Genomic DNA, 12,738 nt, shown 5'->3' on the forward strand with positions numbered 1-12,738 from the left:
AATATGACACTTCCTTAATGTTTTTGTAAGAGACTCATGCTTCTAGAGTTTCAGCAAACCGAATTATTCCTTGGCTAGGATTTGATAGTTATTTCATCCAGGATGGGAGGGGTCAATCTAGAGGAATTTGGTGTCTATGGAATTCTGAAATGTGGAAGGTTGAAATCCTTCAGAGTGATTTTCAATTTGTTCACTTAAAGCTTAGATGGAAAAAGCAAGCTAGTTGGTTGCTTACTGTAGTGTATGGAAGTCCTAACTTCCAACATCTCAAAGCTTTATAGGGATCTTTGGTGGAGATAGCTGATCTGTTAGAGGCCCTTGGTCGGTTATTGGATATTTCAATACTATTCTCCAAAACCAAGACCGTAGTGAAGATTCTGATAATCCTTCATGGAGAGGTGCTCATGATTTTCAGGAAAGGATATCAGAAACTGAGCTTATTGATGATGCAGGGTTCTAGGGTCCAACTTTCACTTGGAAGAAAGGTAATTTATTAGAGCATCTTGTCCGTGTTTTAATTAACCTTGATTGGAGCATTCGCTTCCAGAATGCTCTTGTACTTCATTTGCCCTTCTTTAAATCTCTGATCATAAGGCTATTCTCATCAAAATGACATATAAGAGAGGGGAGAATAAGATCATCCTCCTCTAACATAGGACTAGTAGCCTCTTTTCTAGAAACCCTAGCAGAGCTCACCATTTTCTCCTCTTCAACCAATCACCTAACACTTGCGTTGTGTTGGTGTCACTTATGGCGATCAAGTGCTATCTTACTATCTTGAAGTAAATAAATTAGACATAGACATTAAATATTTTGAATATGTCTTATCTAAAGCAAAGTTTTATCCAAACATAAAGCTATCTAAAACATATATACTTAGGGGGGGAATATATATGAATATGAAGAGAAAAATTAGTGGAAAAAAACTTTATTTCAATGTTGAATCATTGTTAATAAATTTTAAGTTAAATTATAATTTTAGTTCCTTTTTAATTTTTTTTATTGGTGATATTGGTCACCTATTTTAGAAAATTCTCAAAATTGGTTCAATCATCACCTTCACATAGTTTTTTTTTGGTAAAAATGAAAAACCCATAACATAATGTATTCATTTAAAGTAACATAAAATAATAATTCAACTGATTGAAATATAAAAAATAAAATTTATTTCTTATTCTCACCATTTATTTTCTTAAAATTTAATGGTTAAAACTAGTTACTTACTACAACCATTAAATTTCAAGAAAATCAATGGTGAGGATGGAAGACTAACTCCTAGAGTAAGTGGATCCCTTCTATATATATTGAGATTTTTTTCAATACATTATCTTATATATTTTTACAAAAAAAAAACTTTGACATATAAAATAAAAATATTCTATTAATAAAATTTTTAAAATTAAGTTAAATAAATGTTTTTTTAATTTTTTTAGAATAATACAATATACAATAGAATATATAAATATTATATCAATTATTTAATACATGTTATAATATAATTTTTAATATTTATCAAGTGAGCATATGTTTCTGTCAGATTTTTCTTTATAATTTATTATAAAAACTTAAATATATTTTTTTATTTAAATTTTAGGTCACTTTTATTTGTGTCCCTAAATTTAAATTTCCTTTTAATAGTTATTGAATTTTAAAAAAATTCCTTCGTGGTCTCTCTTCATGAAAAGTTTTTTCTCAAATTGATTTTGGGGTGAGGGAAGGTTTCTCTTTCATTCATTAATCTTTTAATCTCTATATATAAGTTGAGTTTTAATAGTTTTTCTAAAAGAAATTAGAAATAGTTAAAAATAATTTCATATCATAATTTAAATAATTGATTGTGAATCTAAAATATAATTTATATATTTAAAGATACTTATTTACTACAAATTATAATTATAATATAATTTATATGCCCAATAAAATTATTAATTAATTAAAAAATTTAATTAAATAAAAATACATATTTACCATATACAATCTATAAGCTAAAACACTAGTAAATAAAAAACTTAAAGTCGCCACTTAAAAAACGTTTAATGCAGTCTATTAAATATTTTTAAATGCTTAAAATAATAAATTTTTTTGTATTTTTAGTGTATTAATTACTTGATATTAATTGTTAGGTCTGAACGACCATGCATCTTATTCATCTAAGATTTTGATGTATAACATAAGTATAAATTATTGATATTCTAATTAATTTTTTATAAGTGGACAAAATTATTTTGTTAAAGGAATATTGTTCACAACTATAGAGAGTATGCTCTATTTCAACTTAGCGTTCAACACGCTATATTCAGTGAGTGTTCACTCTTGTGCATAATAACATAACATGTTGTAATAAGATAAATTTGTAAGTCCAGTCTCAAGGATTGAGTATCACAAAAAAAAGGAAGTGTACATTTAATATTTTATTCAAATTCCATTTGTTTCTACTATATTTGAATAACTAACATTTAAATTCAAGAAAATGACAACATAGAAGAGACTAAAAGATCTTCGAGGATCTTATAAATCCTTGCCATTTAGAGCTTGACACGTTGATAAATTCTTGTATGTGAGACAACGATCCTTTCAAGATAACAACACAAATTCAGCAACAAATATCTTACTAAAGTCTATCAAAGAAAGTCTCTCTCAATGAAACAACAAATGAAAAACGAGAAAAAGAAAAAACAAGAGCGTAAGAGGCGAAACTGTAATATAAACACCACATATTCTACATTGTTATTATTCTTTAAAAAACAAAGTAGGTTATATTTGTACTTAATTGTATATTCACTCTGTGTGTATTAAGAATACTTGTATTCAATCAAACATGTGTTTGTGAAAGTCATGAGCGACTTATTGTTAAAAAATATTTGGATTCTTAGATTTAAGGGGAGTCTAAGAAGATATCGAAAGTGATGTAATCAGTTATTGATTAGTGAAATCTTTTTTTAGTGAATAAATGAGAACTGGACATAGTTCAGGTTGAGCGAATTGAACCAATATAAATCAAATGTTTCTAATTCTCTTGGTATTGTTTTATCAAAGTGTTCTTATTACTTTTTCTAACACCACTTTATACCATCACGTGCTTATTTAAAAAACTGTTTTAAGAAATGTTTATTTGTTACGTAGTCTACAGTGGACAATCAATGTTTGTCTCTTTATTACCCTTATTATTCCTGTTATTGCAAAATAAAAATTATCTTTGATATACACATTATCCAACCCCCTTTAGTGTGTTTCTTGTAGTTTTATTAATTATAACTTTAATTAAAAATTTGGGTATATTTTATGTAAAAAATATTTTTAAAAAAATATTATATATATATATATATATATATATATATATATATATATATATATAAAGATTTGTTAACATACAATTTTTTTTAATATAAATGTGTTAGCAAGTTACACCAATAATATATTTTACACTAATATATAATTATAGTAGTAATTTATTAAATGTGTTAGCATATTTGACAAGCATTGCTCATGTACACTTGCTCATGTACACTTGTTTTTTAGTGGAAGTATTATCAAATTATATCATTGATGTATTTTAAGATAATATTTAATTGTCATTTGCTAACACACAAATGATCCGTTTAATTGGATGAAAGAAAATTTTAAAATTTGAATTGAAAAGAAAAGAAAAATAAAAATTCTAAAATTTTATTTTTAGAAGCCAACCTTTTCTTTTATTTACCTTCGATTTTCTCTCAAATAATAAAAAAAAAAAATCATAAGGCATGTTTTCTTTCTTTTCGCCTTCTCTTCTACTAACCATAAGTTAAAGAATCTCATAAAAAAATATATTAAAATGATCTCAATATAAACCATAACAGTTCTCACAATATCTTAGATTTAATTTTTTAAATCTACATACGTCAGAACTAATCTTTAACCTGAGTTATTTGGTTTCAGTTTTCCTTTTTCGTTTGTCTGTTTCTTATGTTTCTGAAGCGTAAAAAAAAATAAATCTTTAACCTGAGTAAAAAGAGAAATTAATCTTTAACCATGCCAAATTAACACTAGCACCGTCTGCACCTGAAGGAGACTTTGCATAAATTTTGCTGACCTCTGCATTAAAGAGCACAGTATGATGACACTCTGGCATGAAGTGTGTGATGCTTACTTAGTTAAATATATATCCCCAAAAAATATACTAATAAACGGTGCATAAAAAGTAACCAATTTTCATTAACGCTCATTTTTGGTCAAGAAAAGCCAAACTAGAGTGATGCAGAGGTAGAAAAAAAGGTTCCAACCAATTCCAAATCCCCATACACTAAAGTTGAGTGCTTGTGTTCACTCACACCCACAACCCCAACAACAACACAGTCTCAAAATTCAGCCTATATAAAGCACCAATTCTCCCCATGGAGCCTCCCCAAACCTGATTCCCAACAACATTCTCCAAACTCACCTCAAAAAAATTTCAACTTCTCACCATGGCTGATGGTAGTAGTAGCAACACCAAGAGAAATTCCCTCATCCTCCATCACCCCACAAACTTAAAGGGTGGTTGGAATGCTGCCATCTTCATCATATGTGAGTCCAAGTCAAAACCTCTCTATCTCTTCTCTCCATCACCCATTTCCCCTTTCTTTCCTTTTTTTTTAATCCCCACATAATTTTTCTATCCTGATCGAGACACTCAGACACTAAATATGAATATCTCTAATGAAAATTCAAATCTTGATTTACTTGATTTTGTATAAATTAAGGGTGTGTAGAGATTTCAATTCCATATCAATGATGTTACTTCTTCGTCTCTTGTGACTCTCAAACGACAATCCAAACACACATTAATTCCATAGACGTAACCCATAATTATTTTTCTCTCTCTTTTTTCAGTCTTTTGCATCATCACAAGTTTGATCTTGATTTCATCATGTATATGCCTGTGATGTGATGATTATGTTTTTTTTGGTTATGGGCAGTTGTGGAATTTGCTGAGAGATTTGCTTATCAAGGGTTGGCAAGTAATCTCATCCAATATCTCACTAATGTTTTGAATGAACCAATCACACAAGCAGCCAAAGATGTGAACACATGGGTTGGTGCCTCCTCTCTCTTCCCTTTGCTTGGTGGCTTCATAGCTGATTCCTATCTGGGTCGCTTCAACACCATACTCTTGTCCTCAGTCATTTATTTTGCGGTAAGTAGTAAAAGTTAATTTATTTATTTGTTTTTTTTTCCACTGTTACAAGTTTAATTCGTTTGGGTAAAATATTGTCGTGTCTCTTCTCTTCTCTTCTCTTCTCTTCTTGATTCTTGCTGATTGGGTGGAATCTAATTTATGTGCTCACTGTTCTTCGGATGAACAACCTTGTCTTTTTCCAAGTTTTTTCGTGTTACGTATATGGTCCCACATTGTTCAGGAACCATAATAAATATCGGATTTAATTATTTACTATGTCTTTTTATTTTAGCGGAATCTCGTAACCGCGTTATTTTATTATCGCAGACAACAGTATATGTTTGTTTTAATTTTTTAGTTTGTTTCAAAATATTTGTTATTTTAGAAACTAAGAAAAGTATTAAGCTTTCGTTTTAGTAATGTTTTTATTCACAAATATATAGTTAATCTTTAAATGAATCTATAGTTACATTCTAATTCTTTTAATAAACATATTTTGGTCTAAGATTTGTTTTGTTATTAATATTAATTAAAATTTGTGTAAATAATACTAATTTTTTTTAAAAGAAGTGTGCATTACCTTAGAAAAAAGGAATGATAAGATACAAATGAGTATTTAATGATTTATTTATTAGTATTTTAATTTAAATGGATTTCTTAATAAATATATTTTTAACAAAAAAATATTTTTTGAATTGAACTGTGGATTAGTAATTTTCTAAAGAAGTGTGCATTACCTTAAAAAAACGAATAAGACAAAAGTATATTTATTCATACCTTACCTAGTAGTAGTAGTAGTATTTTGAAGATAATGAACAACACAATTGTTGGGTCTCTTTCCATTTACTACACCTGCAACGAGAAGAGAGAAAAGGTTGAAGATAATCCCAATCCTTAACAAAACTCTTTAACAAAGAAAGTACCATGATAGTTTTGAAATGGGGCAAGTATACAATTTTGGGATATAACCTACAAATTTTAAGTTGATTATACAAATTGGTTAACAAGTTAAAAGCCCCACCCAATATTCATTTATATCAAAGAGATTTTTTAGTTACTAAAATAATTAGTTTTTAATATTTTTTAAACAAAATTTAAATATGTATTATTTAAAATATTATAGCACCTAAAAGTTTTTGTTTTGTGAGTAACTGCTATTTAATTTATTTATAGTCAATATTTTTTGCTCTGTGAAATAGTCAATAGTTCATACTACATACAAGGAATTTATTAATATTTATATAGGTTTTTTTTTTCATAATAAAAAAACGGTTAATGTAATAAATGCAAGTATGATAAAAATATCATAACATGACAACTTTTTTAGTATATTTACATCATGGCTGTTTTCTTTCGAACACAAAATTCATTGCCTATTGAATAATTTTAAAAGTAATTAATACAAATCAATTTAAGTAAAAAAAGATAATTTAAGTATATAACAAGTCAGGATATAAAGACTACTAAACTTAGGAGATACTTGATTCCTGATGTAAGTGATGTTTATCTTTTCTTATCCCATCAACCTTACATGATGCTAAACAGATAGAAAGACTCATGCGAGATTTTCAATATTTTGAACTGAAAAATCAACGCATCAAATCAAAGACTAAAAAACTTTTCCATCACAACCCCCCCTCCCCCACCTATCCATAATTTTTTCTGTGGTTTCAATCCTAATAAAATCAGTTACTTTTTTACTTTTATTTTTTTAGTAAAGTTTAAAAAATACTATAAATTAGTAATATTAAGTTTTGTCATATATTTTCATCTAAGAAACTTATAAATTAATTTAAAATTTAATTAGTATCACTCATCATGAATTACATACTAATTAAAAGTTGTTAGTTTATGTAATAATTACTTGGACAAGATATGAAAACTGACGAATTAGATAAATTATTATAAGGTAGTAAACATACATAGCTTGCAAAACACACTGTTCATGATTCAAAATCTTAACACTTAATTATTGAGATGTTAACTTTTATGTGGGGTATTTCTTGTTGTGGGTACTTTCCACTTCCACGGATCACTCTCAAATGCTTGAATTATGATTCCAATATTCCGTACAAGATTTGCATATTTCCTGTGATTGTCCACATTATACAAGTCAGCAGCATGCATGCACTGTGAATTAATTTAATACATAGTTTTAGCCGTTGTTGATGGAAAAAGAATATCATATCCTCACGTCACATGAACATGTATGCTACAGGGCATGGTTTTCTTGACACTTTCAGTGACGGCATTCAAACACAAACTCCTCTTTTTCTTGGCACTTTATGTTCTTGCCATCGGCGACGGAGGTCACAAACCCTGTGTTCAGACCTTTGCCGCCGATCAATTCGACGAGGACACACCGGAGGAGAAGGATGCCAAGAGCTCATTCTTCAACTGGTGGTACTTGGGGATTGTGGCTGGCTCAACTGCTTCTGTCTTTGTTGTCATATATCTTCAGGTAAATTCATCAAATTCTTAAGACTAAAGTTTTAATTTGTGCAATATATGAAATTGTTAAATATTGACCATTTTAACTTATTTATAATTTTAGAGGCTATATATTTGATCATGTTTGGAGATTACAATGACTACTTTCTAGTAATTTTAGAGATTAAAATGACATTTTAATAATTTTAAAGACTAATCTGACGTATTAAAAAAATTAGTTTAATTATTTCATTATTCATGATAATTAAAAAGCTAGCATCAAATTGATTGTCTAAATATTAATTTTTTTTACAGAATTGTGTAAATACTAATTAATAGTATTTTTTGTATGAGAAGTTCTTGTAGTTGTACAGTAGCTACGAGCTAGATATTATCTATTAATTAAAAACTCAAAAGGTAAGTAAAATTCATGATAAAAAATAATAAAGTCAGTAATATATAAAGCTATCTTTTGATTATTATCTTAAGCTTTTGCTCATAAAAAATGTTACATTTTATTATCGTATGACGTGAATTTGATTCCAATACACGGTAACTTTTGAAATATTTTGATTGAAAAGAATCATTTGAGAATCAAATTGTTGTCATACAGTCTTTCGAAAATCTGCGAATGACAAAAGTTGGATTTCCTCAATTGTTAATTTGTTTGTTTGAGTAACTTCTTTACTTGTATTTGATAATATGCACGTTTAGCACATCTCTTCTATGTTTCATTTTTAGGAATCATTAGTCAAGTTGTATGTAATGGCTTTTCATTCCTTCTTTTTCATCCAAAACAATTGTAATTAATACTTTACAAATGTAATCAATATTTAAGACTTACGTTATTAAATTAGGTCGATTAGATGGATTAATAGAAGTCTTCAGATTTAACAACACAAAACTATAATTAATTATTTAGAATAAAATGTTTTCTTAACACTTTAAGCTCTCTTGTTTTATTATAATGAAATTATTTTTTATTTGTTCATCTATTTTTTTAAGTCTATATATGATTGAATCTCTAGATTTGCTTCTGGGGAGAAAACCATGATTGGATTTTAAAGTATTGTAAAATATTTTTTTTATTTGTCAGTATCCACTGTTATCTTATGAAGTGAATAATAAGAAAGTAGTTAATTAATCAAAAGATCGCCACCGATATAATATAAAATATGATATGCGAGTTGATATTAAATAATGTTTCTCTTATAAATGGATGGTTTGCAAGGTAGGTGGGACTTGTAAAATGAGAGAAGCAATATAAAATTTATTTGTTTTCTGTGTGCGTGTGTAAGGCCAAAACAAATGGAATAGTACTATAGTGGATAAACATACAAGGATAATTTATGGATCACACACATTTCTTTATTAGAATATCAAGTTTCACTAACATAGGAACATATTCCTCATAGAAGTCTTTTCCATTTATATGCATCACCCTTGGACAAGTAAAGTGAAACGTATTGTTCACTGTAAAAAGGTGAGAAGAGTGGACGTTGTCTTCTATATTTTACTAGGAAAGTTAGGTTATATATGGACAAAAATTGAGTTTACACTACTATTAACGATTTCTTTAGAAAGTCATGGTTATCTATAACCATATATAATAGCAATAGGATTTTCTTAGTCTTTATTTTTTACACGCATGTATTCCTCAACTACATATGATAATTGATCCCACTCTTTTCATGTCATAACTGAAGTTTTCTCCTTTAATTACGTATTCTCCCCTTTTTTTTTTATTGAACTTCTTCTCTTTCTCTCTTTTATTGTTAAATTTTTTTAAAAAAATCTAAAGAGGCACTTCCCCTATTGATAATTAATCTTTTTAATTATTTGACAAAACATGATTAAAATGTTATAAATATATTCTATAGAGTTTAATTAAAATGTATTGATAGTGTAAATATTTTTTATACTATCATCTAATCGCATATCAACATGTATAATAAATTTATTAATTTTTATAATAATTACCTTAATAGTCATTTAAAAAATAATTTCTAATTCATTAACAATATAATTTTTTTACACTAACCTCATTTTATAATAACTGTATGGACCAAATAAATGTAAATACCAAAAATATCGCATAACACCAAAACTCTATGTTTATCATAACCCCACATGCATGATTTAATAATAACTAACCCCATAACTTATGATGTCATAGAGGTAAGAATATATAATTGACCGATCATGTTTTGACTTTGATAATTATGGATTGACTCCTGTTCCTTGATCATGTTTTGATGAAGAGCCAGTTAAGCCAATGAAATAATTGTAATTTGATGATGTTAATGTGTGGATTTGAATGAAAATTGAAACAAACAGGACAATGTTGGGTGGGGAGTGGGGTTGGGAGTGCTGGCAGGGGTGTTGGCTTTGGCATTGGCACTCTTCTTGTTGGGAATCAAAAGGTACAGAAAGGAAGGCCCTGCAGGGAGCCCATTCACCAGGTTGGCCCAAGTCTTCGTTGCGGCGTGGCGCAAGTGGCGCGTGCAGGCCACGCACGGCCACTACAACTTTTTCCATGACGAGGATGAGGAGCATCATGAGCCCCATCATCATCTCCATGTTCAACCCAAAATCCACACTCTCCTCCATACTCATCAATATAGGTGGGTGCCACACTCTTTCTAACTAACTACTAGAACTCTCCATATTTTTTCTTCCCATCATGAAGTTATTAAAAAAAATAAAGAAGCTATACTTTAATTTACTATGTCATATCCATTTTAAAACAATGGATGAATCATTTTTTTGGGTGAATGAAATATTTTCTCCATGTGGTTTATGATTAAGTTGAAGTGGAGGGAATGATGTTGGAGTTGTGGTGGGAAGAGCAAAGTTTGTTGAATAGTGTTGTTATATTTAGAATATGCCTTTTAGTTTGATGATAAAGACATTGACCAAATAAGTTAAACTTTTTTTTTGTTAGAGAAGGAGAATAAATATTATGATGAATATGTATATAATCAAAGTCAACTATCTTCTTAAAAAGAATTAGGAGGGGTTTTCCAAAAATTCTGCTCTTCTGAATTGAAAAGGTGTGCTTTAGAAGATAACGCACATGTAACTATATTGATAAAAAAAAAATTAACGGTGGAAATTATGATAAGCATTATATATATATATATATATATATATATATATATATATATATATATATATATATGTATGTATATGTATATAATAAATTTAAGATAGTTGCAATGATGGTCAGTAATATACTTTATTATCTGAAATACACTATTCCCATTTTAGAAAAGTGGAATCCTTTTTCACACTTACATGATACATGTTATTATATGCATATAACATTTTTTATATATCGTGTTAATAAGTTAAGTTATTAACACGATATATAAAAAATGTTATATGCATATAATATTTATAAACAAACTAATCAAAATGCATAGATAGAATAATATTAAAATAACCAGAACATATGTTTCAACATAAGGCTTTAACGTAGACTTTACCGCTACCTAAAAATCATAGACTTTTATCATTATTTAATATATTCTAAGTATCTTATTAGTTGTACCACTCATACAAGAATTATTCCCACAACACTTACTGGTAATCCAAATGGAGAATTTTTCTAGCTAGGTAGTACAATGGAGTCAACTCTGAAACATCAAAACTCATGGGGGCCACACTTGTAGGGTTGGGTCTATGGTTTTGAGTTGATACCAACAACGATTCATTGTGGAACTACTAGACTCTCTTTAATTTTTCCTGTGTTTTTGTTGCTTCAAAGTTGACACTTTCTATTATCACATCATTCCTAAAAAAAAGTAAAAATTGAATGGAATTAAATTTAATTGCAACAACAGGTTTTTGGACAAAGCAGCAATCATAGATGAAATTGATGCAGAAAGCAAGACAAGAGACCCTTGGAGGCTATGTTCATTGACACAAGTTGAGGAAGTGAAGCTTGTCCTTCGTTTGATTCCAATATGGCTAAGTTGCTTAATGTTCACTGTTGTACAATCTCAAGTGCACACATTTTTTATCAAGCAAGGTGCCACAATGGAACGTTCCATAGGGCCACATTTCCAAGTCCCTCCAGCATCACTCCAAGGCCTAGTTGGAGTCACAATCCTCTTTGCTGTTCCATTCTATGACCGTGTCTTTGTTCCACTAGCAAGAAAAATCACAGGTAAACCCACTGGGATAACAGTGCTACAAAGAATTGGTGTTGGACTTTTTTTGTCAATCCTTAACATGGTTGTGTCAGCACTTGTGGAGGACAAAAGGGTTGGTGTTGCAAAAGAGTTTGGCCTAATTGATGACCCAAAAGCAGTGTTACCAATCAGCATTTGGTGGCTGCTTCCTCAGTACATGATCACTGGGATCTCTGATGCATTCACAATTGTGGGGCTACAAGAGTTGTTCTATGACCAAATGCCTGAGTCACTTAGGAGTTTGGGGGCTGCAGCATACATAAGCATTGTTGGGGTTGGAAGCTTTGTTGGCAACATTGTTATAATTGTTGTGGAGGCTGTCACATCAAGAGCTGGTGATGGTGAGAAATGGCTTGGAAACAACCTCAATAGGGCACACCTTGATTACTTCTATTGGGTCTTGGCAGGGTTGAGTGCTGTTAATTTGTGTGTTTATGTGTGGCTTGCCATTGCTTATGTGTACAAAAAAGTTGATGAGGGTCATCTAACTAGTAGTGACCAACAGGGTTCTGGCCACAAGAAATACAAACCTGGAGTGTGAGGGGAAAAAATGTTTGGCTTTTGCTATAGCTAATGCCAAACATACCAAGTCCAAGATGAGAGTTAAGTACAGATTAACATTGTAATTCCAATAAATAGTAATCATAGTTGCATCTTGGATTTCAATATGAGGGGATTCAGTAAATGATCACACTCGGGTAATAGTTAAACCTAGTTATATTTAGTTAAAGCTATAGAAATATTTAAAGGCTTTCTTAAGCATTGTTTAATATCATAAGAGCTAATATATAATTTAATTATGAAAATGACCGTTTGTGATTGTTATAAGTTGACAACTTGGTAGGACTAATGCGTTAACAAATGGTATTTAATTTGGGAAACCAATTTATATGGACTTACATTTTGAAGAACTGGGAAAATACAAATTGCTACTTTTGAAAACAAATTGCATATTAGTTTACTAAATAACCTACA

The 12,738-nt window shown here is 29.4% G+C and overlaps 1 protein-coding gene across 1 annotated transcript; it reads left to right on the forward strand.

Moving 5' to 3' along the window:
- Nucleotides 1–4,169: 4,169 nt before the first annotated feature.
- LOC114376400 (protein NRT1/ PTR FAMILY 5.4-like) lies at nucleotides 4,170–12,452 on the forward strand. The gene is made up of 5 exons (XM_028334499.1): nucleotides 4,170–4,545; nucleotides 4,938–5,155; nucleotides 7,356–7,598; nucleotides 9,905–10,191; nucleotides 11,413–12,452. The coding sequence occupies exons 1-5, from the start codon at nucleotides 4,446–4,448 to the stop codon at nucleotides 12,302–12,304; spliced, it is 1,740 nt and encodes a 579-aa protein (XP_028190300.1). The 5' UTR covers nucleotides 4,170–4,445; the 3' UTR covers nucleotides 12,305–12,452.
- The last annotated feature ends 286 nt before the right edge of the window (nucleotides 12,453–12,738 follow it).

The sequence above is a fragment of the Glycine soja genome, chromosome 11, assembly GCF_004193775.1.
Source record: "Glycine soja cultivar W05 chromosome 11, ASM419377v2, whole genome shotgun sequence".
Classification (NCBI taxonomy): Eukaryota; Viridiplantae; Streptophyta; class Magnoliopsida; order Fabales; family Fabaceae; genus Glycine; species Glycine soja.

Coding starts and splice junctions, on each gene's coding strand:
- LOC114376400 (XM_028334499.1), top strand. CDS start 4,446: ATGGCTGATGGTAGTAGTAGCAACACCAAGAGAAATTCCCTCATCCTC. Junction 7,599..9,904: donor TTGTTGTCATATATCTTCAG/GTAAATTCATCA, acceptor TGAAACAAACAG/GACAATGTTGGGTGGGGAGT. Junction 10,192..11,412: donor CTCCATACTCATCAATATAG/GTGGGTGCCACA, acceptor TTGCAACAACAG/GTTTTTGGACAAAGCAGCAA.